The following is a 24,166-nucleotide window of genomic DNA, read 5'->3' as shown; positions in this document are numbered from 1 at the left end:
TGTCAGCGTGAAATGGGATGGTGGAATCCGCACGTGCTTTTGTAGAGAGTCCCAGGCTGGTCACGTCAGTGGATGCTGTGAGCCTCAGGCAGACAGAAACACAGACACACACAGGACGTACAGACATTCATTTGTGCACGCACAGATCCCCTTGCACTCGGCTTGCCCTCAGCTCTGCCCACCTGGCTCGCCCGGTGCTCAGCCTCAGTGGCCTGCAGGTTCCTCTCCAGGGCAGCCACCTGGTCCAGCGCAGCCCTGCGCTCCCGCTCGCTGCGCCGTACGCTCTCCTCCTGCAGTGCCAGCTCTGCCTGGGCCCCGCTCAGCCGCCCGTCTATGCTGCGCCTGGCTGCAGACCACCCTGCCTGTCAGGCATGATGAGGCATAGCCCCAGGCAGAGTGAACCAGGCCACAGATTCCCTGGCTTGCTCTCCTCCCACCACAGGACCTGCCTCTCTGAGCCCTGAGGGGCTATGGGTCCAGGTAGTGTGCAGGGGGTGACCAGGGAGGGCCTCCCAGAGGAGACAGCCCCTGACTCAGGTCACAGTGGCCAGGGCAGGGAAGCAGGAGCTGCACAGGCCAAATCCTTGACCTCCCACCTCAGCTGTTAAGGGCACAAGAGGGCAGATCAGAGACGCAGAGGGTCAGACTCACCTTCCTCACTCTTGGCCACAGCCTTCTGCAGCTGCTTTGCCCGTGAGGTCAAGTTGTCCCTCTCGGCCTCCACCTCAGCCAGCTGGCGACTCAGGGTACTAGTCTGGGCTCGAAGCTCATCCTGCAGCCCCAACATGGGGAAAAGGGGCAGACCCCTGCTCTGAAAAACCTGCAGCCCTCACAGGGCCTTTGGCTACCCAGTTCTCTATCCAGCCACTCACACCCAGCCTCACCCGCTCTCTCTGGGCACTCCGCAGCTCCTGCAGGAATTCCCGGAGGGCCCCCCGTACCGCCTCTGGGTCTAGGTCTGGAGGTGCTGGGGAGGTGGCAGGTCCAGGGGATGGTGGCTCAGACCCAGGGGTACGTTCTAAGGAGCTGGGGCTGCTGAGCCCCTCCCCGCTTCCTAGAAGGAGAGATCTGCTCAGGGAGGCAGGGACCACCGGCCCCTTCTGCCTGGATGGTGGCTGCAGGCTCCTCAGGCATCTTATTCACTCCCATCCCTCCCACCTCCAGCAGCCTGTGGAGCTTTCCATAGCACAAACTAGACCATATCACCCTCTTGCTTAAAACCCTCCACCGGCCCCCACAGCCCTCAGAATCAAGCCCAACTTTGTTCCCACTTGGAGGTCTTGCTGCCCATCCCAGCATCACCTTCTTGCCCTTAACAGCCTGGCCACATTCCACCACCCTCAGCTCCAGTGTTCTAGAGCATTCTCTGTTCGAGCCTCATGGCCTTTGTACACACTGTTCCCTGGCCTCCCATGGCTCCTGTTTGTGGGACCTATCCTTTAGGCCTAAATGTAAATGTCACCTCCTCTGAGCCTCCCTGACCCCAGGTTGGGTTGGGGTGAGCTTATCCCACCTAGTGGGGGTCTGATGTCTGCTTCCCTGCCCACACCAGGAGCACCATGAGGGCTTGGGCCTCATCTCTCCTGTCCACCACAGTGCCCCCCAGAGCCCAGTGCAGGGGTGGACACTCCACCCCTCAACACCTCCCTCGTACTGAGTGGTTTACTAGGTGCCAGGCACTGGGCCCATGCTTTCCATGGGCCAACTAATTTCATTTTCACAGTAATTCCCCAGGACATTTAAGTACCAGTTTCCCCACCTCACAGACAAGGCAGGCTCAAACCAGTTAAGTGATTTGCTGAGTTTCAAAACTGGGAAGTTCTAGGGGCAGGATCTGAACCCAGGCAGCCCAACTCCCGGAGTCCCTGGGTAGCAAGCGCAAACAGTTAGGCACTTGAGTACTAACTGAAAGGTTGGCCATTCAAACCCACCCAGAGGCTCCTTGAGGTTGCCATAAGTTGGAATTGACTCAACAGCAACTAATAACAACAAAACCCAGCTCCCAGAGTGAAAACCTTGACTACAGCTTGGCAGATGATGGGCAATGGAGAGGCAGGAAAAGGCAGGGCAGATAGGGACAGGGCAGCACCTGGAGGTCAGCATTGGAACTGCAGGAGGGATCAGCCCGCCCTTACCATCCTCCTGACTTTGCCAAGTGACAACTAAGCAACTCTGCAGACATGAGTTCCTTCAGCATCCGAAGGCCCCCAGAGCAGGATGTCCATCCCTCACCCAGGGCCTCCTGAAAGACCCCATCCTTCTCAGAGCAAAAGCCAGCACCCTTATAGTGGCCTGCAAGGACTACATGGGGAGGCTCCTTGTCCCCACGACGTCAGCTCTTGTCCTCTCCACCCTGCTTACTACAATCCAGCTGCTCACCAGACGGGTGTGTCCACTCAGGACCTTTCCATTTGTCCTCAGAGCCTCTTCCCCCAGGGGCAACACACCCCAATTCCTACACAATCTCAGTCCTTTCCCGACCAACCACTCCTCAGAGAGGCTCTTCCTGTCCCCACACAAACAACCCTACCCCCTCCTTTGGCTTGTTTTTCTCTACAGCGCTTATGGCCCAATATAATATATACCCAATTTACCCATGATGCTTTCTGTCCGCTATCCCCACCTAGACTATAAGCTCCATAAAAGCAGGGATGCTTGACAGTTTTGTTGACTAGCCCGTTCCCAGAATTTCAACATTATCTGGCACATAAAAAGACAGAAAAACAAACCCATTGCCATCAAGCTGATTCTGACTCATGGTGACCCCATGTGTTACAGAGTAGGACTGGTCCATAGGGTTTTCTTGGCTGTAATCTTTATGGAAGCAGATCTCCAGGCCTTTCTTCCCCAGATGAGTTTGAACCACTGACCTTTCAGTTAGCAGCTGAACGCTTAACCACAGCATCCCCAGGCACATCCCACTGCTGCTGAGTAGATTCCAACTCATAGCAGAATAGAACTGCTCTATACAGTTTCCAAGGAGCAGCTGGTGGATTCAAACTGCCAACCTTTTGGTTAGCAAACAAGCTCTTAACCACTGCGCCACCAGGCTCCCACCAGGCACATAAAAGCCAAAAACCAAACCCACTGCCATCGAGTCAATTCCGACTCATAGTGACCCTAAAGGCCAGAGTAGAACTGCCCCATAGAGTTTCCAAGGAGCGCCTGGTGAATTCAAACTGCCAACCTTTTGGTTAGCAGCCCTAGCTCTTAACTACTACACCACCAGGGTTTCCCCAGGTACATTGTTGAGTGAGTGAATGAACAAACATGATTCTGGCGCTAAATCTGTGGATTTGATAAGGCTACAACTCAACACCTGATAGTCAATACCCTACAGCAGTTCCAGGGTTCAACAGGTTCTAATTCTAGGTCCTAGGAATCACGATGAGATTTCAGTCAGACTGGAGACAAGATGACTGCTGCCTAAAAGGCTGTCCCGGCCCCCTGAGGCACACGGTTGGTTTTCCCCGGGGTCCACCACTGGGCACTGGGGGCAGGTGGGGCTGGCTGGGAGGATCTCTTCAGACGTTCCTGCAAAGGGGTGGTCAAGCCCTGGGTGCGTGTCTGGAGGAGGTATCAGGGTCACAGGCCTGGTGTGTGGAGCTGGGGAGCCAGAAAATGGGATGCTGGTGGAGAAAGTGAGGCGACGTAGCCTCGCGAGGGAGCGCTCTTTGGCCGAACAGAATTAGACGGCGGGCGGGGCCCAGAGGGGCGGGGCTTCGGCGAGGAGGCGGAGACTGAGCGAAGTAGGCGGGACTAGGGGCCGGAGCCTCGAAGGAGGCGCGGCCCTGCCGGGGGCGGCCTCTTTGGTGGAGCCGAGCTGGGCGAGGGGCGGGGCCTCGGCGAGAAGGGGCCAGCTCACCGGCCCTCCGCCCCTCCCAGCAGCACTCAGCTCACCTCCGGCTGGTGCGCCTCGGACCGGGGAGCCGGGCGGTGGCCGCGGGGCGGGACTGGGCGTGCGGCCGAGGCCCAGGCCGCGGCGTAGGGCCGAGCGCAGGCCTCCCAGCTGGGCCTCCACCGCTCGCCGCTGCGCTTCCACGCGGGCCAGCTCGGCCTCGAGGCCTTGCGCCCGGCCCTCGGCCGCGCTCAGCCGCAGCCCTAGCTCCGCAGCCTCGGCCCGCGCGGTCTCCAGCTTCAGCTCCAGGCTGCGAGCATGGTCCAGCTGCTGCTTCTCGGCTCCGCGCGCCTCCTCCAGGGAGCCCAGCAGGCCTCGCTCGCGGGCCCGGAACTCTCCCTCTTGATCATGTAGCTTCCTCTGGGCCCCCTGGAGCTGGGGTAGGGACAGTGAGGGGAGATAGAGCTCAAGGGATCAGCAGGGTCGCCCCCCAACCCGATGCCCCGTCTCCAGGCCCCAGCCTGGAGCCCACCCCCTAAATGGCTTGCACAACACCTGTTCCTTTAGTGTTTTCGACCCAATCGGGGGTAAAAGAACATCACAGGAGTGTGTGAGGAAACCATTAGACTTTGCTTTTTCTCTCTTCCTTCTTTGTATATATGCCTTACAATGTACACACTTAATAACAGCTTACACATAGAAATAGGGCTTATCACATGCCAGGCACTGTGCCAAAAAATTTAATTACCACTCTATGACTCATCCCCATTTTACAGATGAGTTAACTGAGGCACAGGGCAGTTAAGTAACTTGCCCAAGGTCACAAAGCTAATAAGCTACAGAGGTAGAATTCAAACTCAGGCACTCTGGCTCCAGAGGCTGTCCTCTTAACCATTAGGCCGCAGTGCCTCTCAGTGCATGTAATTCATAAGTAACCCTGCAACAATGGGGCACGTACTAAAAATTTACTGATAAGGATACATGATTACAATCAAAGAAAAACTCTCGGGTTTAGAGAAGCTAACTGATGATCATCACAGTTTCATTGGAAACTACCGTCTAATGAGCCCCACCTGGATGCCAGGACCTGTTCTACATACATCCCTCAATGTACTATCCCCTACCCCATGAGGACTGTGAAGCATAGAGAGGTTAAGTGACTTGGTCAAGGTCACACAGCAGATTTGCAGCAGTGACATAGCTAGAGAAGACAGAGTAGAAAGAGTACAGACAGACCTGGGAGGCTGTGTGACCTTGGAAAGATCCCTTGACCTCTCGGAGTCTCAGTGTCTGGTTATCTCAATACAATGAGACTAATTATACCTATTTTATGGGGCTGCTGGGAGGATCAAATAACATGATGTCTACGGAGCACCCCAGTTGGTGCCTGCACACAGTAGGCCCCCAATCCTCATAGCTACTATTACTGTAACTAAGAAAGAGTCTCAAGGAATAGCGGACAGGGACAAGTCCTAGGGGGTCTCTCAAAACGGCTCCAGCATTGGGGTCCCCATCTGATTTCCCACCATAGGGAACAGAGAAGGAGAGGATAGCCTACCCACCTCCTAGGGGCTTCCACCTCCAGGCAGCCCACCCACCCAACCAGTTACCTCTTGCCGAACTGCCTCCAGGCTGGCCTCGCCTCTCAGCAGCCTCTGCCGGAGGCCCAGGGCCTCCCGCCGGCCCTCCTTCTCCGCCCGCTCGCCCAGTGCCAGTCGGCCCTGCAGCTCTGCCAACTCCCGGGCCAGCCTGGCATTCTCACTGTCCAGCATCTTCATCTGCAAGAGAGAAGGCAGCCACAGATAGAGCCTAGGGTTCACACTCAGTACCCATGGTTCCTTCCAGCCTGCCCACAGGCTTGGACAACAATCCATTCAACTCTGCCTCTGTACCCCAACCCAGTCCGGGCCTGTCTCACGGGGCACTCAGGACCCACTGTTCTAGGAACACGTGCATTGAACATCACCCCCAGTCCAGGTAAGCCCGGCTGAGCTCAAGCCATGCCTGGACACCAACAACCTCAGTTTACCAATTCATCAATGGGCTCATAACTACCTTTCATGGGGGGAGGGGGAGAGGAAAAAGGGAGTGCTGAGCCCCTATCAGACCTGAAGATTTGCAGGGCAAGAACCACAGCTCCCTGGGTCACCTTTCATCTCTACAATGATGACTAACCTTCGTGGAGTGCTTACTGTGTGTCTGGCACTGTTCTAAGCACTTCACTCATATTAACGCTAAACCTCACACAACCGTATAGGGTAGGGTACTAACATTATCCCTATTTAACAGACGAGAAAACTGAGGCTCAGACAGGCGAAGTGACTTGCCCAAGGCCACACAGCCAGAAAGCAGCATATTGGGATTCAATCCCACACACATGGAATGTAAAGGAGAAATGGGTAGAGGGTAAAGCCTACCTACCCCACATGGCTACAGCTACAGCCGGTGTAACATAAGCCCGTGCTATACCGTGCAAAGCCCCAGCAGGGGCCTGGCCCACAAAAGTGAGTTGCCTTTCAAGGACTCCTGTGGTTTCCCAGGACTTCGGCCCAACAGAAGGGGTCCTGGGTAGAGGGAGCCTGGGTGGGAGGTGGAAAGGATTGCTTTTTTGGGCTGTGTTATCTCTGGGTGGGGTAAAGCTTAGGAGCCGATTGGGGCTGTTTCCTATTCTTCGAGTCTCCCAGAGTAGGAAAGCCCGAGCTCACAGTGTCCAGGGCAGTGCCCAGTATACAGCAGACACTTGTTAAATGCTGGCTGTTGCTGATGGATTTGGAGATCATCTAGCTCAGGGCTCAGCAAACTACAGCCCACAGGCCAAATCTGGCCGGTTGCTTGTTTTTGTAAAGGGTGTGAGCTAAGTATGGTTTCTGCCATTTTTAAATGGTTAAAAACGGTTCATTTTTAAATAGTTGAGGAAAAAAATCAAACAGTATTTCTTGACACCTGAAAATTATATAAAATTCAAATTTCAGTGTCCATAAATAAAATTTCATTGGAACACACGCCCATTTGTTTATGGATTGTCTGTGGCTGCTGCCACACTACAACAGCAGAGCTGAGTAGTTGCAACAGAGACTGTTATGACCTGTAAAGTTGAAAATATTTACTTTCTGTTGAGAGCAGCCATCTAAGATACAACTATCAGTCTCTACTCATCAGGAACAAAAGAGTAAGAAGGAAACCAAAGTCTCAGACAAGATACTAGTCTACGGGGCTAATAGCCTACACTGAAACCCTGAGACCAGAAGAACTAGATGGTGCCCGGCTACCACTACCAACCGTTCTGATCAGGGCCACAATAGATGGACCTTGATAGGAAGGGAGAAAACACAGAAACAGAACTCAAATTATTAAAAAGTCTAGACTTGCAGGACCAGTTGAGAACAGAGGACTCCCTGAGATTATTGCCCTGAGATACTCTTTAAACCTGGAACCGAAAGTATTCCCTGAGATCACTTTTTAGCAAAGTAACAGAGTGGCACACAAAATAAAGGATAATACTCGTAAGATCAGTGCTTTAGTAAAAAACCGTCAGTATGAGTCCAAGAGGCCAACATCTACTCTAAAGCAAAGATGAGAAGATAAGAGGGCAGGAAGTACTGGAAACAACCACCAGAACACAATGAAAGAGAATGCTAACACACTGTGAAAATGTAACTAATGTCACTGAACAATCTGTATAGAAATTTTCAAATGGGAACTTAATTTACTATGTAAACTTTCAGCAGAAACACAATAAAATATTATTTAGAAAAATATATATTTACTATCTGGCTCTTTATAAAAATAGTTTGCCAATCCTTAGTCTAGAGCCTTTTGTTCACACACACACACACACAGACACACACACACACACACACACACACACCCCATTCCAGAGTTTCTGGGGTTCTTTGAGAACTCCTCAAAGCCCCTCCATTAGTGCCAAGGTTAGGTAAGAGCCTTGTCTTAGTTCAATCCCCTGGTTTTGCATATGGAGAAACCCAGCCCCAGAAAGGAGCTGCTGCTGGCCCAGGGGCATGTGGCAAGTCTCCAGGGCAGGGGATAGTGGGGGTGGGGAGAGAGCAAGGGGTGGGAGATGGAGTGGGAGAGGCCTACCTGCCGCCGGAGCTCCTGCAGCTCCCTCCGAGCCTCCAGCCGGGAGCGCTCCACCTCCTGCAGCCCAGCCCGCAGCTCCCCGGCCTCCTTGCCTGCGGCTGCTCGAGCCTCCTCCAGCAACGCCAGCTTCTGCTCCTTGTCTTCGTTGGCGAGCTTCAGGCTGGAGGGGGAAGAGGGGAGAGGTCAGAGGCTGCCCCGGGTCCTGGGAAGACTATAGTCTACAGCCCTACACAAAAGTCCCTTGCCTCAAATCCCAGAGTGGGTCTGCTGGCCCTTGGCCTAGAGGTGCCCCAGGTGCTGCCTGCTTATGTGGCCCCTCCTAAGCTCAGCTGGGAGGTGTCGATCCATGACTCCAGGGCAGGGGGAGCCTGGTTGCCAAAGCGATGACAGCAGGTAGGGTTGGAGTCTGGACCAACCCTGCCTGCTGCCACCTTTCCCCTTCCCACAGGCAGGAAAAGATCCCCAGGGATCTTGTTGATCCTTTCACCGTGGCCGGAGGGCAGAGAATCCCTGTTTGTGCACTTCCCTAGAACCTTGGGAGTGGCATTAGGTTCTAGGGACGAGGCTGGTGAGGAGGACAGGGCTTGGGCTGGTCCCCACATCACCCTACCTGATTCGCTCACTCTCAGCCTTCTTCACAGCGGCCCGCAGCTCCTCGTTGGAGCGCCGCAAGGCCTCACGCTCCTTGGCCCCCTCGCTTAGGCTGCGCCGCAGCTCGCCCGCCTCCTGGCGCTGGGCCTCACGGCCCTCCTGGCTTTCCCGCACCTTGCGCTGGGCTTCCAGCAGCTCCCGCCGTAGCCCATCACGGGCATCCTCCAGCAGGCGCAGCTGGGTCCGAAGCTCTTCTGCCTGTAAGACAGAGCGGTATCCACAGGACAGGGCCAGGGGGGGCGTTCAAGCTGGGCCCTGGCAGAAAGGAGCCATTTCCCTAGGCACAGGGCACCTGCCCTGTTTGTCCCTCGGCAGCAACTCAGACCAAGGCTGTGAGGTATGATGTGGGCCAAGTCACGCTGGAAATCTGTGGTGTTTTGTTTGTTGTTGTTGTTGTTGTTGTTATTTTATTGTGCTGAAATTTATATAATAAGGTCACTGGTGGCTCGACTAATCCATTGCCATCGAGTCAGTTCCAACTCATAGCAACCCTATAGGACAGAGTAGAATTGCCCCATAGGGTTTCCAAGGAGCGGCTAGTGGATATGAACTGTGGACCTTTTGGTTAACAGCCAAATGCTTAACCACTGCACCACCAGGGCCCCCTTGTGCTCGACTGCTAACCTAAAATTTGGCCGTTCAAACCCACCCAGTTGTACCATGGAAGAAAAGGACTGGTGATCTGCTTCTGTTAAGATTGCAGCCAAGAAAACCCTATGGAGCAGTTCTACTCTGTAACACATGGGGTCGCCATGAGTTAGAATTGACTGGCAACTAATAACAAAATTTATATAACAAAACATTTGCCATTTTAGTCAGCCCTGTTTGGGCCTGAAATAATCAGGGTTGTCCTGTGGATGAATATCAATAGGGCAGGGACCCCACCAGCTGCTCCTTGAGTCTCCTGAGGGGCTAGGTACACAACAGGTGCTTAATAAATGCTTGCTGCAAATGTAGAGAGACCAACGTTTATTTGTGGTTACTGGAGTGACAGGGAGGGGGAGAGAGGAAATCGTTGTTCAGTGTATTTCTGTTTATGGTGATGGAAAATTTGTCAACAGATATTAGTGATGGTCGCATAACATGTTAACGTAATCGATGCCACTAAATTATACACGTGAAAAATGTTAAGTTGGCAAATGTTGCATTATACATATTTTTACAACAATATAAATACATAAATAAAAATAAGTGCTTACTGTCTCCTTTCTAACTTGGCCATTGATTTGTCCTAAACGGAGGGCTGAATCTTACACTTTTTGGGGTCCCCACAGGACCAGTCCCCAACAGGCACACAGCAGCACTTAGTGTGTGTTGCCCAGGAGAGTGTGGGGCGGGCTGCTCACCTCACGCAGGCAGGATTCCCTCTGCCTGCCCAGGTCTCGGGCTTGTTCTTGCAGCCTCTTCACCTCATGGGCATGGGCCACGGCAGCCTCCTCAAGCTGGGCCCGTAGGTCTCGTAGTTCAGACGTCAGGGCATTCATGGTGCTCTGGGACAGGTGGGCACCTCAGACTTGGTCCTGTTTCATCTCCCCCTCCCCCAGCTGAACCATCCACTCTCAGCTCCAAATACAGCCTCACCTGCTGGCCCGCCAGATCCTCTGCTGATCCCTCAATGCCTGGTAAGTACTACCCATGGAGCTGGTCTCCCCCTCAGGCCAGGGAACTCTCCAGGGCAGAGCTGTGTCCTACTTCCCTCAGACTGGAGACCCCCAAGGAAGGGGCTGTGCCACCTCCTCAGACTGGAGACTCCCAAGGAAGGGGCTGTGCCGCCTCCTCAGACTGGAGACTCCCAAGGAAGGGGCTGTGCCACCTCCTCAGACTGGGGACTCCCAAGGAAGGGGCTGTGCCACCTCCTCAGACTGGGGACTCCCAAGGAAGGGGCTGTACCACTTCCCTCAGACTGGGGACTCCCAAGGAAGGGGCTGTACCACTTCCCTCACACTGGGGACTCCCAAGGAAAGGGCTGTGCCACCTCCCTCGGATTGGGAACTCCTAAGGAAGGGCCTATGCAACCTCCCTCAGACTGAGGGCTCCCAAAGGAAAGGCTGACCCTCACCCCACACACTGGAGCTTCCCCAGGGCAAGGCCATGCCTACCCCTCAGACAGGGGCTCTTCCAGGCAGCGTTGTCCCTCCCCACTTAGACTAAGGCCCACCTGATTGGCCCACCCTACCCGGTCCTGCTCCTGCCGGCTCTGAGCATCTCGCTTCTGCCGCTCCATCTCCAGGGAGATGGTGGCCAGGCTGTGTCGTGTACCCATCAGCTTCTCTGACAGTGCCGTCTTCTCGGACTCCTTCAGGGACAGGGCCTGGGCAGAAGCAGGGAAGCAGGCTTAGGGAGTTTTTCCTAGGGGCACTCAGACACTTCCCCTGCACTTCCCTGGGAAATGTGCCCATCAGGGGCTGGTGGCCTGAATGGGCCACCACAGGTGAACCCAGGGCAGAGGTGCCTGCCCGCCCCAGCAGCCCCATCAGCAGGTACCACAGCTATAACAATAACCCCAGACATGGAACGACTTCTCTCACCAACTTGCCACAACAATTTGAGGCAGGATCTATCATTATTCCTATTTTACAGATAAGAAAACTGAGGCTCAAAGAGGTAAAGTGATGAGCCCAGGGTGACATGCTTGTGAGAGGAGGAGATGGGAAGTCAGGAGATATATGGTTCATTTGGAGGAAGGTAAGCTAATGCATGTGGACACCGCTGGGGACAGCTCAGGAGGCAGAGTCATAGGGATGCCATGCCCAGCCTAGGGCAAGGTGGGGAAGAGGGTTAGAACACAGGTCAGCTTTCCTGGAACCCACGCCATGGAGTCATGGCTGCTACCGCCTTTTAGCAAGCTCCCAAGTGTGCCAGGCATGGACTTGTGGCTTTATGAACAAGCTCCCACTGTGTGCCAGGCATGGGCTCTACGCTTTAGGAACATCAGTCTCAGCAATGCTTCACAAACATCCTTCTAATACCCCCAATCTGCAGGTGAGGAAACAGGTGCAGAGAGGGAAGTAGCTTGCCCCAGGGCTCCTAGTTGCTGGGCAGCTGAACAGGGACCAGCACTAGGACAGGAGGCCCTTGGGGGTGTGGAGGCCCCACCAGGGCATGCAAACCTGTTGCTTCTCACTCTCGGCCAGGAGGAGGCCCTCGTCCCGCTCCTGCTGCAGGGCTGCAATCTCCTCGCTCAGCTCTTCCTTCTCAGCCTCCAGCCGGGCCAGCAGCTCCTCCCGCTCCCGCTGCAGCTGGCTCTGCAGCTGGGCCCGCTCGGCCTCCAGCTCCCTCCAAGCCTCCTCCTGTGGAGCCAGGCCCAGGCATGGTGATACACCAGACTGGACCCACGCAGCCCTCACAAACCTCGGGGCAGCCAGGGCCATCTCGCCCCATACCGGAGAGATAGGATGAGGGACCTGGTAACTCCAAGGCTGAGAGGTAACTGCTGTGACGGGGCATACGCCACAGCCAGATGAGCCCCAAGAAACAGCAGCAGCCTAGCCTGGGGGTCAGAAAATGTTTCCTGGAGGAGGGACGAGCAGCAATCAGCCAGGGGAAGAGGGAGAAGAGATAGAACAAAGTCCCACAAAGTCCTGGAGGAAGGAGAAGCGTGCCTTATGTAGGCAACTGCAGTATCTAAGGGTCACTGGGCCTGGTGTGCAGTGGTTAAGAGCTCAAGCTGCTAACCAAAAGGTCAGCAGGTCAAATCCACCAGCTGCTCCTTGGAAACCCTATGGAGAAGTTCTACGCTGTCCTGTAGGGTCACTATGAGTCAAAATTGACTCCACAGCAACGGGTTTGGGGTTTTTTTTTTTTTTGGAGCTTAGAAAGGAGTCCTGGTTGCATAGTGGTTAAGCACTCAGCTGCTAACTAAAAAGGTCAATAGTTTGAATCCACCAGCCACTCCACGGGAGAAAGATGTGGCAGTCTGCTCTTGTAAAGATTACAGCCATGGAAACCCTATGAGGCAGTTCTACTCTGTCCTATAAGGTCACTATCAGTCAGAATCGACTCAGTGGCAATGGGTTTAGTGTTTTTGGTTTGGAGCTTTGAATGGAGTCCAGGGTGGCGCAGATGGTTAAGGCACTCAGCTGCTAACCAGACGGTTGAAGATTTGAGTCTACCCAGAGGTGCCTTGGAAGAAATGCAGGGCGATGTACTTCCAAAACATCAACGATTAAAAACCTTATGGAGTAAAATTCTACTCTGACACACACAGGGTCACCGCGAGTGGAAATCAACTCCACAGCAACCAGTTCTGGAGTCCCTGGGTGGTATAAACAGTTAACACACTCAGCTGCTAACCAGAAGGCTGAAAGTTGGAGCCCACCCAGAGGCACCTTGGAACAAAGGCCTGCTGACCTACTTTAGAAAAATCAGCCATTGAAAATCGTGTTAATATTGTTGTTATTAGCTGCTGTCGAGTTGATTTTCAACTCATAGAGACCCCGTGTGACAGAGCAGAACTGCCCCATAGGGCTTCCTAGGCTGTAATCGTTATGGGAGCAGGTTGCCAGGTATTTCTCCCACGGAGCTGCTGGTGGGTTTGAACGGCCAACCTTTCAGTTAGCAGCTGAGCAGTTAACTGTTGTGCCAAGGCTCCACTGAAAATCCTATGCAGTACAATTCTACTCTAACACATGGGGTCTCCGTTGAGTCGGAATTGACTCGATGGCAACATTTTTTTTTTTAAGTTTAGAAGACCAGGGATGTGGGGAGAGGAGGGGCCAGACCCGCAGGCAGCCACCAGGCCAGGCAGGGCCTTGTGGGGAGGAGCGGACTTGATCCTGAAAGCAGCAGGGAACCGGGGGGCCTCAAGTCAGGGGAATAAGGAGCAATCTGAATTTGAGACTAGGAGGTTGTCCAGACAGCTGTGGAAGAGGGACCAGGGTTTGGGGGAGGGGGACTGAAGGGGAGTTAGGGTTGCTGTGAGCAACGAAGGGGTCTGGATTGGGGGTGGCAGAGGAGCGGGAGAAAGAGTGGATTTGAAGACATTAATGAGGCTGAGTTCAGCAGAACAAGGGGCAAGGAAGGGCTCAGGAGCTTGGCTCCCAGGGCAGTAGGTAGGTAGGTGGGTGAGTAGAGCCCAGGGGCAAAGAACTGCCCACTTGGGGTGGCCAGTGCTGGGGCGTGCATCAGCACTGACCCTTTAGCAACTTCATGAAAGGTAGAGGTGCACCTCTTCATCAAAATGGTTTGCTGCCACCTGCTGGAGAAGGATGATAACATCACACAAATCCATGAAGGCTGCAGGGTGAATGGTGCCCCCTGGAGCTGTGTGACAGCCTGAACCTGCTGGAGCTAGCCCTGTTCAAGATGGGTGGCTTAGGCTCCCTGTCCTGAGGCCCACTCTGGAGATCATCCTAATAACGGTAATAATAACAACCAGCTTTTATGGAGCAGTTACTAAATCCAAGTCACTGTGCTAAACCCTGTATATGGATTATCTCATCCCATCCTCATAATACCTTCTATTATCATTACCTCCATTTTACAGATGGAGAAATGAAGGCACAGAGAGCTTAGGTAACAGAGCCAGTACACAACTGAGGTTAGATTCAAACCCAGGCAACGTAACCCCAGAGTCAGTATGTTCTTAGTCACCTCTCCGTTCTGTCTTCTAGTGACCTCCCTGGTCCCTTGCCTTTCCTATGTGTTCAGGTCCCAGAGTGATCCTGCATAGGCAAACAGTACTTCTTAGGAAATGAAAGTGCTTTCTTGCTATACGGTAGGTCCCTGTTACTCAAATGTGGCTATGGACCCCCTGCATCAGGATCACCGGAGTTGGATCACCTTTGGGGCTTGAGTTCTGCATGTTTGATAAGGAGCCCTCATGGACCCTCCCAGCTGTCCCCAGGGCCTCCAGAGTAGAGATGAAGCCCCATTTTACAGGTGTGGAGATTGAGGCAGAGTGAGGAATGACTCGCCTGAGGTCAGAGGAGACACTGGCTCGGAGCCCTGCCCACCTGACCCAATTGCCCATACCTTCTCCCGCTGGAGCCGCTGCAAGTCCTCCTCGTGAGCTGCCCGCTGGTCCCGCAGACAGGCCTGGGCCTCCCGCTCAGCCTGCACAAGCTTCTGGGTCATCAGCTCTTTGTCCAATGCCACCTTCTCCTCTGTAGTTGTCATCTGCTGTCGCAGGCCCGCCAGCTCCCCTGAGCGGGAGGGATGGGGGGAAGGGACAGCCTTGGGTTGGAACCTCTTCTTGGGCGAGCAGAGCCATGTGACCAAAAGCCCACAGGGAAGAGGGCCCACCTGGCATCTAGGCTGGGTCTCCTTGAAGAAGCTGCAAACCCTCTCTGGGCCTGTTTCCCACCTGCTGCATGGGCCCACTGGGCCTGTACCCTCCCTGCCTATCTGAAACGGCATTAACAGGATAAAATTATTGATGAAGACACCCCCCAAATGGGGAGGATAACAAAACTATAACAACCTCCATTATTTATGGAACACTGATGGGTCAGGAGTCCCTGGGTGGTATAAAAGTTAAAGTTCTCAGCTGCTAAGCAAAAGGTTGAAGGCTCGACTCTACCCAGAGATGCCTCCATACAAAGGCCTGGCAATCTACTTCCAAATAATCAGCTACTAAAAACCCTGTGGGACACAGTTCTACTTTGACACATATGGAGTCGCCATGAGTCAGAGACAACACAACAGCAACTAGTCTGGTTTTTAACTACGGGTCAGGCCCCTGGCTGAGCACTTTACAGACCTAATCTCACTTCATCTTCATAACATGCCTAAGTAGTTTATCCTCATCCCCAATTTGCAGATGAGGAAATGGAGGCTCAGAGGCGATTGAGTAACTTCCCAAAGCTGCACAGCTTTACCTAAGGCGTCTCCTTTACGGCTGACTGGAGTTCACACACCGGCCGAGTGTTAACCTGTCAGCACCAATGGAGGTGGCAGTGGAGAGGGCAGGCCCCACTGTGGACCATCTGAAAACCATCTCCTGGGTTGGAAACCCATCAGTGACTCCACTAGCATTTCCCTTCCTAGCTCTGTTGGGCTCAGGCAGACATGGACAGAAAAATTGATTTTCATAGGCCAGGTAGGTATACAGTAAATGTTTATTGATCGAGAAGCATCCCAGAGCTCAGAGCCTAGGTGGGGAACGTGGACAGAAGCGGGGCTGGGATTGCAGAGTCAAGAGAGAGTCACCTGGAAAGGCTGATACCTCTGCTGGGAACTCTCTAACTGCCCTGGTAACGCTAAGCCACAGCCACCGTTGAATGAGCCAGGCACTGTGCCAAGCCTTTTACACGCTTCTCTCTCCTCACCCTGGCAACAGCCTCAGAAAGCAGGCATTACCATCTCTACGTATCAAACGAGGCACCTGCAGCTCAGAGACAGGAGGGGGAGGCTCAAGGAGGCTCAGATCTAAGTGGCAGCCCCAGGACCGGAACCCAGGTCAGCCAGACTCCAAAGCCAGTGCCCCCAGCTTCTAAGAGATCCCAGAACTCAGCAGGTTGCAGTCTAGGCTGGAGCCCGGTGTGCCCACTCCCGTCCCCAACCCCCGTACCAGTCAGAGCCTCCTTGGCCAGCAGCAGGGCCTGCCCATCTGCTTCCAGCTGCTCCCGGCGGGCCTCGAGCTGGGCAAGCTGCCGCTGCACTTCAAACAGGCTGCTCTCCAGGGCCTCTTTCTCCAGGCTGCAGCACACACAATCCCCAAGGTCTTGGGACTCAGCCTCCCTAGCCCCAGGAAGCCATGGCTCTGGGGGAGTGGCCAGCTGTGGGCTGGGTGCCAGCCTACCTGCCCAGCCGGGCACACACTCCCTGGGGAAGCCTGAGCCATAGTTAGGACATGTTAGCAAGCCCTGCTCCTAGGTAACTGCCCCTGGAAGCCGATGCCAGGGTGTGGCTGGTCCAGTTGTGGCCCGAGGCAGACCTCCCCCCCAGGGTGGGCTAGGCAGAGGCCCAGAGCCCAAGGCCTTACCGTAGGCATGCGGCCTCCTCGGACAGGGTCCGACCTTCCCGCTCAGCGGCCGCCAGCTGCACCGCCAGGCTGGCCCGCTCCTTGGCCAGCGCCTCCTTCTCCCGGGCTGCCCGCTCGAGCGCCTCCACCTGCCGCTGCCATTCCCGCCGGGCCTGCTCCAGCTCCTGCTCCCGTCCGCTCAGCTGCCGGGAGAGCTACCCCCAGCCAGGGACCATGAGCACCACTCCTGGAATCCCTCAGCCTGCTCATCACACAGTCCCTACATCCTGGGCTTGACCCAGCCCTGGCATGGCAGCCAGGGACCTGGGTTCAAGCCCAGGCTCTGTCCTGACATGCTGTGTGTACTTGGGCAAATCATAGCCTTCTCTGGGCCTGTTATATACATGCATACGAAAATGAAGGTGCTCACTCTTAGTTTTGGGAGCAACAGAACCCTTTCCAACACTTCCAGAGAAGCTAAATATATACAACAGATAGAAGGGGACCCCCTGCTCCCTAGAGGCCCTCCCAGGAGTCTGGCCCTCTGGGACGGGGAGTGTATAAAAGTCACTGGATCCCTGAACCCCTAAGGTCCCTTCTAGTCCCCAGTGAATCTAAAATTCCAATTCTAAAATTCTCTACTCATTACCATACAATTAATCTTTACTGAGTGATGACTTGGTGCCAGGTCCTTCTCTACTAAGCACTTTACAGGGGTTTCCTCACCTAAACAAGCCCCTCGTGATAAGAACTATTAGTCCCATGTTACAGATGGGGTGAATGAGGCAGGGAGACGTTGAGTAATTTGTCCAAGGTCACTAGCTAGTGGAGGTGGGGTTAGGATTTAAACCCAGAATCAGGCTCCTGAGCCTGTAACTTATCCCAGGACAGGATGCAGGAGGCTGGGCATCTGGGCCCCTCCCCACCATGTGCACCCCAACATACACACAGTGCTTGGGCCCACCTGAGCCAGCTGCTCCTGCAGCCGGCTGCGCTCCTGGCTCAGTGTGGGGAGCTGGTGGTCCAGGGCCTCCCGGGCCTGCTCCGCCACACGCAGGGAGCCCTCCAGGCCCTGCCGCTCCACCTCCTGCTCCAGACGCAGCTGCTCCAGCCGCTCTAGCTCCTCCCTCACCAAGGTGGCCTCCTGCTCGGCCAGCCGCTGCCGCCCCAGGAGGGCTGCCTTTTCCTCCTCCAGCTGTGGGGGCCGGGGTTGGGGTGGGGTGGAAACCACTGAGCAGATCAGCCTAGCCACCCCGATCCCACCTGGGCAGCTACTCCCACCCACCTATCACAGCCAGCCCAGGGAAGCTCCCGGGGGATGAGGGGCTATGTACTTGGGCATGTGGATACTGAGGAGGGAAGGAAAGAGAGGCGGGCCCATGAGGCTCCTTTTCTCTGATACCACGAGAGAGAAGCTAGACAGTCAGAGACAGAGCAACAGAGACAGAAAGAGACAGGGACAGAGGCAGAAGGGGCAGGGCTAAGGCAGATGTATAGGGACAGAAGCATACAGCGAGATGGACAGCGAGATAGGCAATGGGGTGTGACAGAGCTGAGCTGGACACCTGAGTGGGGAGGACAGCTTGGTGGGGTGGGTGGTGCACAGTACCTGGGCAACAAGGCGGTTCAGCCCCAGCTTGTCCTGAGCCAGGCTCTCGTTGAGGGCACTCAGCTTGGACAAGGAGTCCCGCAGAGAGGCTTCCTCCGCCCTGAGCTTGGTCATTGAGAGCTCAAGCTCCACATGGCCAGCCTCGGCCTGTTGGGGTTGGGACCAGGAAACCAGAGATGGTCAGGGAGAGAGAGACAGGACAGACAAGGAGAAGTGGGGAGAGACAGGAAAGGATGTGTGGAGACAGAAGAGACGAGAAGTGGTGGGCAGAAAGGCGGAGAGACTGGGAAAGGCAGGACGGTAGGAAGTGGGGAGGGGCAGGGAGAGGCAGGACCCTCAGAGACAGGGTGGGGAGACAAGGAGGGAGACACATGAGACAGAAAATAACCACTGCTCAAGGCGCCTGCTGCCTATGCAGCTATTTAAAAGAAGCCGCACATGGCGAGCTGAGCAAGCTCAGATCAACCCCAGCTCATGACACACGGCAGGGTCAGAAGTAAGCCACGGCAGGGTCAGAAGTAAGCCACGGGAGGGTCCCCCCCAGAGTGTGATCTAGGGGAGGCATTGCTCAGAGTCCAGTTGCAGGGAGTGGGGCAGGGCAGGCTCCCTCCAAGAACTCTCTGCACTGTGGTTCCAACTCTTATAGACCTCAGGGCCTGTGTCCAGGACTGCCTCAGGAGGCTCTGGGAAACCAGGGCTATGGCCACCAATAAGGGTCGATTCACTTGTGACTGGAATCAGCGGTCAGGCTGGGGCCTGGGTCAAAGGTTAGCCTGTGTCCAGAAGGAAGAGATCAGTCTGTGACCAGGGTCAGTGGTCAGCCTGAAATAGGGGCAGTCTGTAGCCAGAGTGAGAAGGCTTGAGATTTAGGGCCTGAGATAGGTTTGTGGTTGGGGTCAGAGGTTGGCCCGAGGACTGGTCAGTCTGGTTTATGGCAGGCAGGACTCACCTTGGTCAGTGCCTCAGCCACCTCAGCCTTCTCGGCCTGCAGCACGTCCCGCTGCAGTGTGGCACAGCTCAGCGCCTCCCTCACCTCCACCAGCTCCTTTGCCAGCCCTGAGCGCCTCCCTTCCAGCTGCTCCAGCTGTCTGTGACTATGGGATAGAGGCGTGCAGGTGCCTCATGTCACCTCCCTGCCCTGAGCCTCCCATAGCCAAAGAGCCAAGCAGGGAGGTAAGCCAGGGGTCAGGCCTGAGGCAGGTGCCATGGGGGCAAGAGCCTCATCCACAAGGACAGCCAGGCCCCACCACCTTCTGGCTTTATGACTCTTGGCCTCACTTTTCACATGTGCAAAATGGGGTAACACCTGCTTCGTGAAGTTGTTATAAGGATGCATGCCCTACATGAAGTGCTTAAAACAGTGCTTGTCACAGCTCCCTAAGGGCTTTAAAAACAAGAATAATATCCATCAGCACACAGACTAAACATCATTGTTACATATGTCTTGGAGGAGTAAACAGTACAGTGGTTAATAGCTTAATTCGGGAATCTGGAGGCAGAATGTTTGGGTTCAAATCCAGGCTCTTCCACTAACTAGCTATGTGACCTCAGGCAAGTTACATGACCTTTCTGTGCCTCAGTCTCACCGTCTATAAAATGGGGATAATAACAGCTTCTATACAATAGAGTTACCATGAGGGTTAAATGAGAGAACCTAAGTGCTTAAAATGGCATCTGGCACTTACTAACATTAGTATTAATATTATAGCATTACTGTAATTTTAAATGTAAAAAATGATGTTGACATTGTTAATATGACTACTGCTATTTTAATTATGGTTGTTACCATTATCCAGGCTCTACCTCCTACCAGTTCTCTGATCCCAGATCAGTGACTATACCTCCCTGAGCCTCAGTTTCCCAACAGGGGGCTGGTTAGAAGATCCTACATATGAAGAGTATTGTGAGGACTTCTTGAGATGGTACAAGGTCAAGGACACAGAAAAAAAAAAAAAAAAAAAACAGTTGCATCAAGTTGACTCTAACTCATGGAGATCCCATGTGTGTCAGGGCAGAACATTGTTCCACAGGCTTTTTTTTTTTTTTAATTGTGATTTTGGAGAAAATTTACATAGCAAATTAGACTCTCATTTCACAATTTCTATATATATTATTCCGTAAAATTGGTTAAACTTTTCAGAATGTATCAGCATTCTCATTACTTTCATTCTGGTAGTTCTGTTTCCATTAATCTAGCTTCCTTGCCCCCCTTACCATCTCATCTTTGGTCTAGGGTAAATGCTGACTGTTAGGTTTTGTATAGATGATTATTTAGAGAAGCACAGTACTCACAGGTGATATTATTTATTTTATGAGCCACTCGGTCTTTTGGCTGATAGGTGACCACCAGCAGTGGTTTGAGTTCCAAGTTTAAAGAGTATCCCAAGGCAACAGTCTTGGGGTTCCTCTAGTCTCTACTGGTCTAGTAAGTCTGGTCTTCTTTAGGAATTTAAGTTTTGTTCTACGTTTTTTACTCCCATTCTATCTGGGACCATTGGTTGGAAAAGACTCCACAGGGTTTTCAATGGCTGATTTTTTAGAAGTTGATCACCAAGAATTTCTTCCAAGGTGTCTTTGGGTGGACTCGAACCTCCAACCTTTTGGTTAGTAGCCAAGTGCATTAATCACCTGCACCACCCAGGGACTTCTTAGGACACAGCATGTGCTCACTAACCCCCAGGGGTGCTCTCAAGCACCCTAAGGTCAGAAGGTGCTCACCTGCGCTCGAGTTCCCTGCGTGCCTGTGCGCCATCCTGCACCGCATCCTCCCGCTCTTCCTCCAGGCGGTCTCGCTGGCGCCGCAGCTCCTCCTGGGCTGCCTGCAGCTTCTCCCGCTCCTGCCGTAGTTCCTCGGCTTGCTGCCGCACCGCCTGCAGGCTGTTGGCCAGGCTGTCCTTCTCCCTACAAGGCAAGGGGAAGGGGAGCTGAAGGGGAGGCTGGGGCACCAGGGAAGACAATGGCCATGCTGTTGTCCTGGCCATGGGCCACATTCTCCCACCCTCTAAGGACCTGCAACCAGGAAGCCTTCCCTGACCCTGCCCATGGCCAGTCCCTCCTGCTGACTCTCTGGAGCTGACTCTTCCCAGCAGAGAGAACCTGGCTGTCCTCTCCCTGACCTACCCCCATGGAGGCCCAGTGCAATGGACAGTGGCTGCCACAGTAGGCAGTGCAGATGCACATCTTACAGGCTTGGGCAGTGTGAGGCCCAGACTCTGACTTACTCTCCGGGTCCCCCACCGCAGACCTCCCAGACACCTGCTCAGGAGGTCGTTGGCGCTCCGCAGACGCTGAGCCTCGCGCTGGGCATCCTCATGGGCCTGGGTGACTCCATCAGCCTTGTCCCGCAGACGCTGCAGCTGTTCCTCGAGGGCCCGACGCTCGCCCTCGCTGTCACTAAGCTGCTTCCGCAGGGTGACCAGGAGGTCCTGGCTCGCCTCGTAGCGCCCACGCATGTCCTATGGCCAGGGAATCACTCAGAGCAAGGAGGCTCCCAGAGCTTGCCCTCACCCCTGCTGGTTCCAGGAGTATTCACCATCCTACACTGGGGCTTGGCCTGGGGCAGGGGAATAACTGAAGCCCCAAGGCCTCAGTTTCCACTTCCTTCACTGTGTCCTGGCCACCCTTCTGAGCCCTTTGCTGAGCTCCAAGCCCCTCTCCCTGGGGTCCCGGCAACCCCAATCTAAGGCCCCAGCATCCCAAAGCACCAAGCATCTCACTGAACGAAGCTGTGCCCACTAGAGGGCTCCCTGCAGCCCCGCAGGCTCCCCCGCTTTCCGCCCTGGTTCCACTTCAGACTCCTTCCTACCTTGGCTCCTTCCAGAGGGGCTAGCTCTTCTCTCCCTAGGCTCTTATGCGTCCTCCCAGACCTTTTCCTAGAATCCTGGCTTTGTACAACTGGGGATACTCATCTACCTGCCTACCAGGGCTCTACCCCTGCCCCAGGCTCCTCCCTCCCCAGGCTCCTCCCTCCCCAGGCTCCTCCCTCCCCAGGCTCCTCCCTCCCCAGGCTCCTCCCTCCCCAGGCTCCTCCCTCAATTGCCCAGCACCGCCCACTCTGGGCTCAGATTCTGCTCCAGAGCTCTCAGCCTTCTCCTTGGCTCCTGACAGGGTCCAGGACTCTCAGATGCCCTTTCTCAGGGCTCCAGTTCTATCCCAGGATACTCAGGGCTCTCCTTCCAAGGCCATGGCTCCCCTCCCGGGATGCTTAGGCTCCGCCCCTGGATCCTGGCTTCACCCTACCTGAACCTGCAGCTGGCGCTTGTGCAGGGCTGAGTGGATCAGGGCGAGTGTGGAGGAGTCGGAGCAGGCGGGGGACGGGCCTCGGCGGGGGGAACGACCGCGGCTGGGCGAGGAGCGCCGCGGTGGGGACGGGGTCCGCGGGCCCGAGAGTCCCCGTAGGCTGCCATCTGATGCATCGGCCGTGCGCTCGGAGCCGCTTAGCTGAACACCGCTCTCTGGGTCAGACAGGACAGCCTAAGAGCGGAGTGAGGGCGAGAGCAAAAGAGGAGGGGAGCTGGGGTTAGGTCGGTAAAGAAGCCCAGGCGGGCAATGGGGTCGCCGGTCCCCACATTCCGTCATCCTAGGCTCTGCAGCACATTCCAAGGTTCCCTTCCTGTGAGAAGTCCTCCTGATTCCATCTCCTCCACTAGGTCACAACCCTCCAGCCCCAGGTAAGGTCTCCCATTTATTTTGCCAAACATCGACTGCGAAGACATCATTCAGTGTCTCTCACAGATGAGCCCTGCTCCCCCAGGGCAAGAGCTGTGCCTCCGCTGTCAGACTGGGGGCTCCTCCCAGAACAAAGGCCCCGCCCTTCCAGCAGACGTGTCTAACAGCTGCCTGGGTCCCCAGGCCGAGAACTACCTGCAAGTCAGCCCACAGCCACCACAGGAGGCAGAATGGCCCAGGACTGCTGGGCCTTGCTGGCACTGGGCTCCCACCCCTTCCGGCCTCTCCACTCCTCAGGCCTCGTACCTGGGCCAGGTCCCTCAGGGTCTGCTGCAGCCCCTCTCCATCCTCTGTCTCTAGAGTCGCCTGCTCCTGTAGCCGCAGGGATTCATGGAGTGGGGTAGGAGAGATAAAGAAAAGGTGGTCAGGGTCTCTGCCCCAGTCTGAAACCCTCCCCTTCCTCTCCCTCCCTGGCCCACCATACACCAGGTAGTCTCTAGGGCCCTGCCTGAAATACCCCACAGCAGCCTCACTGCTCTCACTGAACAGACAAGGCCCAGAGAAGGCCGGTGTCCTGCCCCAGGTCACACAGCCCGTTGAAGGACAGTTGGACGTAGAACCTAGGCCAAGCCCGACACAGAAGGGTAACCAGCCCAGATGGTACCATTGAGGATTGCCCCTCTGGTGGGGGACAGCTGAGTTGCAAGAGGAAGAGACCTGGGCTGAGGGGGAGCAGGCATGAGTTCAGGCCCTGACTCCCCTGCCTACTGCCTCTGAGACTGGACGAGCATTTCTGAGACTCTGGACAAGCATTTCCCCTCTATGACTCAGTTTTCTCATCTGTGTAGTGGGTTCATGCTACAGGGAGGATGCTGGTAGGACAAAATGGGATAAAGAAGGTGAATGTGCTTACTGCTAAGTCTGGTATACACTAACCAAAAAAAAAAAAAAAAACCAAACCCCTTGCCATCGAGTCGATTCCAAGATTCTGACTCATAGCAACCCCACAGGACAGAGTAGAAACTGCCCCATAGGGTTTCCAAGGAGTGGCTGGTGGATTCAAACTGCCCATCTTTTGGCTCTTAACCACTACGCCACCAGGGTTTTCCTGGTATACACTAGGCACTCAATTAATGAGGACTGGGTCTGAGTCTGAGTGGGATTCTCAGGAGTGGCCCTAGTAGCCCAGCCCTAAGCCTGGGTCCATGGCTCTGGTCAGTCCCCCGCCCTGCCCTGCTACCCTCAGAGAAGCCCCATCTCACCAGGGCCTCGAGCTTCTCAGTGAGGGCCTTGTTGGCCTGATCCTTCTCCAGACTCTGGTTCTGAAGGTGCTCCACTGCCAGGGCTAGCTCTGTCACTCTGGAGGTGGGAAGAGCAGCAGAGGTGAATGGGGGCTCAC

General features: G+C 54.9%; 1 protein-coding gene across 3 annotated transcripts in view; it reads right to left on the bottom strand.

The window, feature by feature from the left end:
- CROCC (ciliary rootlet coiled-coil, rootletin) overlaps positions 1 to 24,166 on the bottom strand; it is a 46,042-nt gene that overhangs the window by 7,290 nt on the left and 14,586 nt on the right. For all 3 annotated transcript variants that reach the window (XM_064281357.1, XM_064281356.1, XM_064281355.1), the window contains 21 exons: positions 24,030 to 24,126; positions 23,074 to 23,139; positions 22,339 to 22,572; positions 21,355 to 21,554; positions 20,818 to 21,000; positions 19,049 to 19,193; positions 18,100 to 18,246; positions 17,455 to 17,685; positions 16,512 to 16,705; positions 16,098 to 16,225; positions 14,561 to 14,730; positions 11,698 to 11,877; positions 10,764 to 10,898; positions 9,934 to 10,077; positions 8,547 to 8,785; positions 7,937 to 8,096; positions 5,449 to 5,616; positions 3,901 to 4,273; positions 885 to 1,054; positions 652 to 772; positions 183 to 346 (listed from right to left, as the gene is read on the bottom strand). In XM_064281357.1, the coding sequence (XP_064137427.1) occupies positions 183 to 346; positions 652 to 772; positions 885 to 1,054; positions 3,901 to 4,273; positions 5,449 to 5,616; positions 7,937 to 8,096; positions 8,547 to 8,785; positions 9,934 to 10,077; positions 10,764 to 10,898; positions 11,698 to 11,877; positions 14,561 to 14,730; positions 16,098 to 16,225; positions 16,512 to 16,705; positions 17,455 to 17,685; positions 18,100 to 18,246; positions 19,049 to 19,193; positions 20,818 to 21,000; positions 21,355 to 21,554; positions 22,339 to 22,572; positions 23,074 to 23,139; positions 24,030 to 24,126 (3,649 nt within the window). The remainder of the gene's footprint in view (positions 1 to 182; positions 347 to 651; positions 773 to 884; positions 1,055 to 3,900; positions 4,274 to 5,448; positions 5,617 to 7,936; positions 8,097 to 8,546; positions 8,786 to 9,933; positions 10,078 to 10,763; positions 10,899 to 11,697; positions 11,878 to 14,560; positions 14,731 to 16,097; positions 16,226 to 16,511; positions 16,706 to 17,454; positions 17,686 to 18,099; positions 18,247 to 19,048; positions 19,194 to 20,817; positions 21,001 to 21,354; positions 21,555 to 22,338; positions 22,573 to 23,073; positions 23,140 to 24,029; positions 24,127 to 24,166) is intronic.

This window comes from Loxodonta africana, chromosome 3, assembly GCF_030014295.1.
Source record: "Loxodonta africana isolate mLoxAfr1 chromosome 3, mLoxAfr1.hap2, whole genome shotgun sequence".
In the NCBI taxonomy this organism is placed as follows: domain Eukaryota; kingdom Metazoa; phylum Chordata; class Mammalia; order Proboscidea; family Elephantidae; genus Loxodonta; species Loxodonta africana.
The sequence above is the reverse complement of the archived record's forward strand: the minus strand, read 5'-3'. Positions and strand labels throughout refer to the sequence as shown.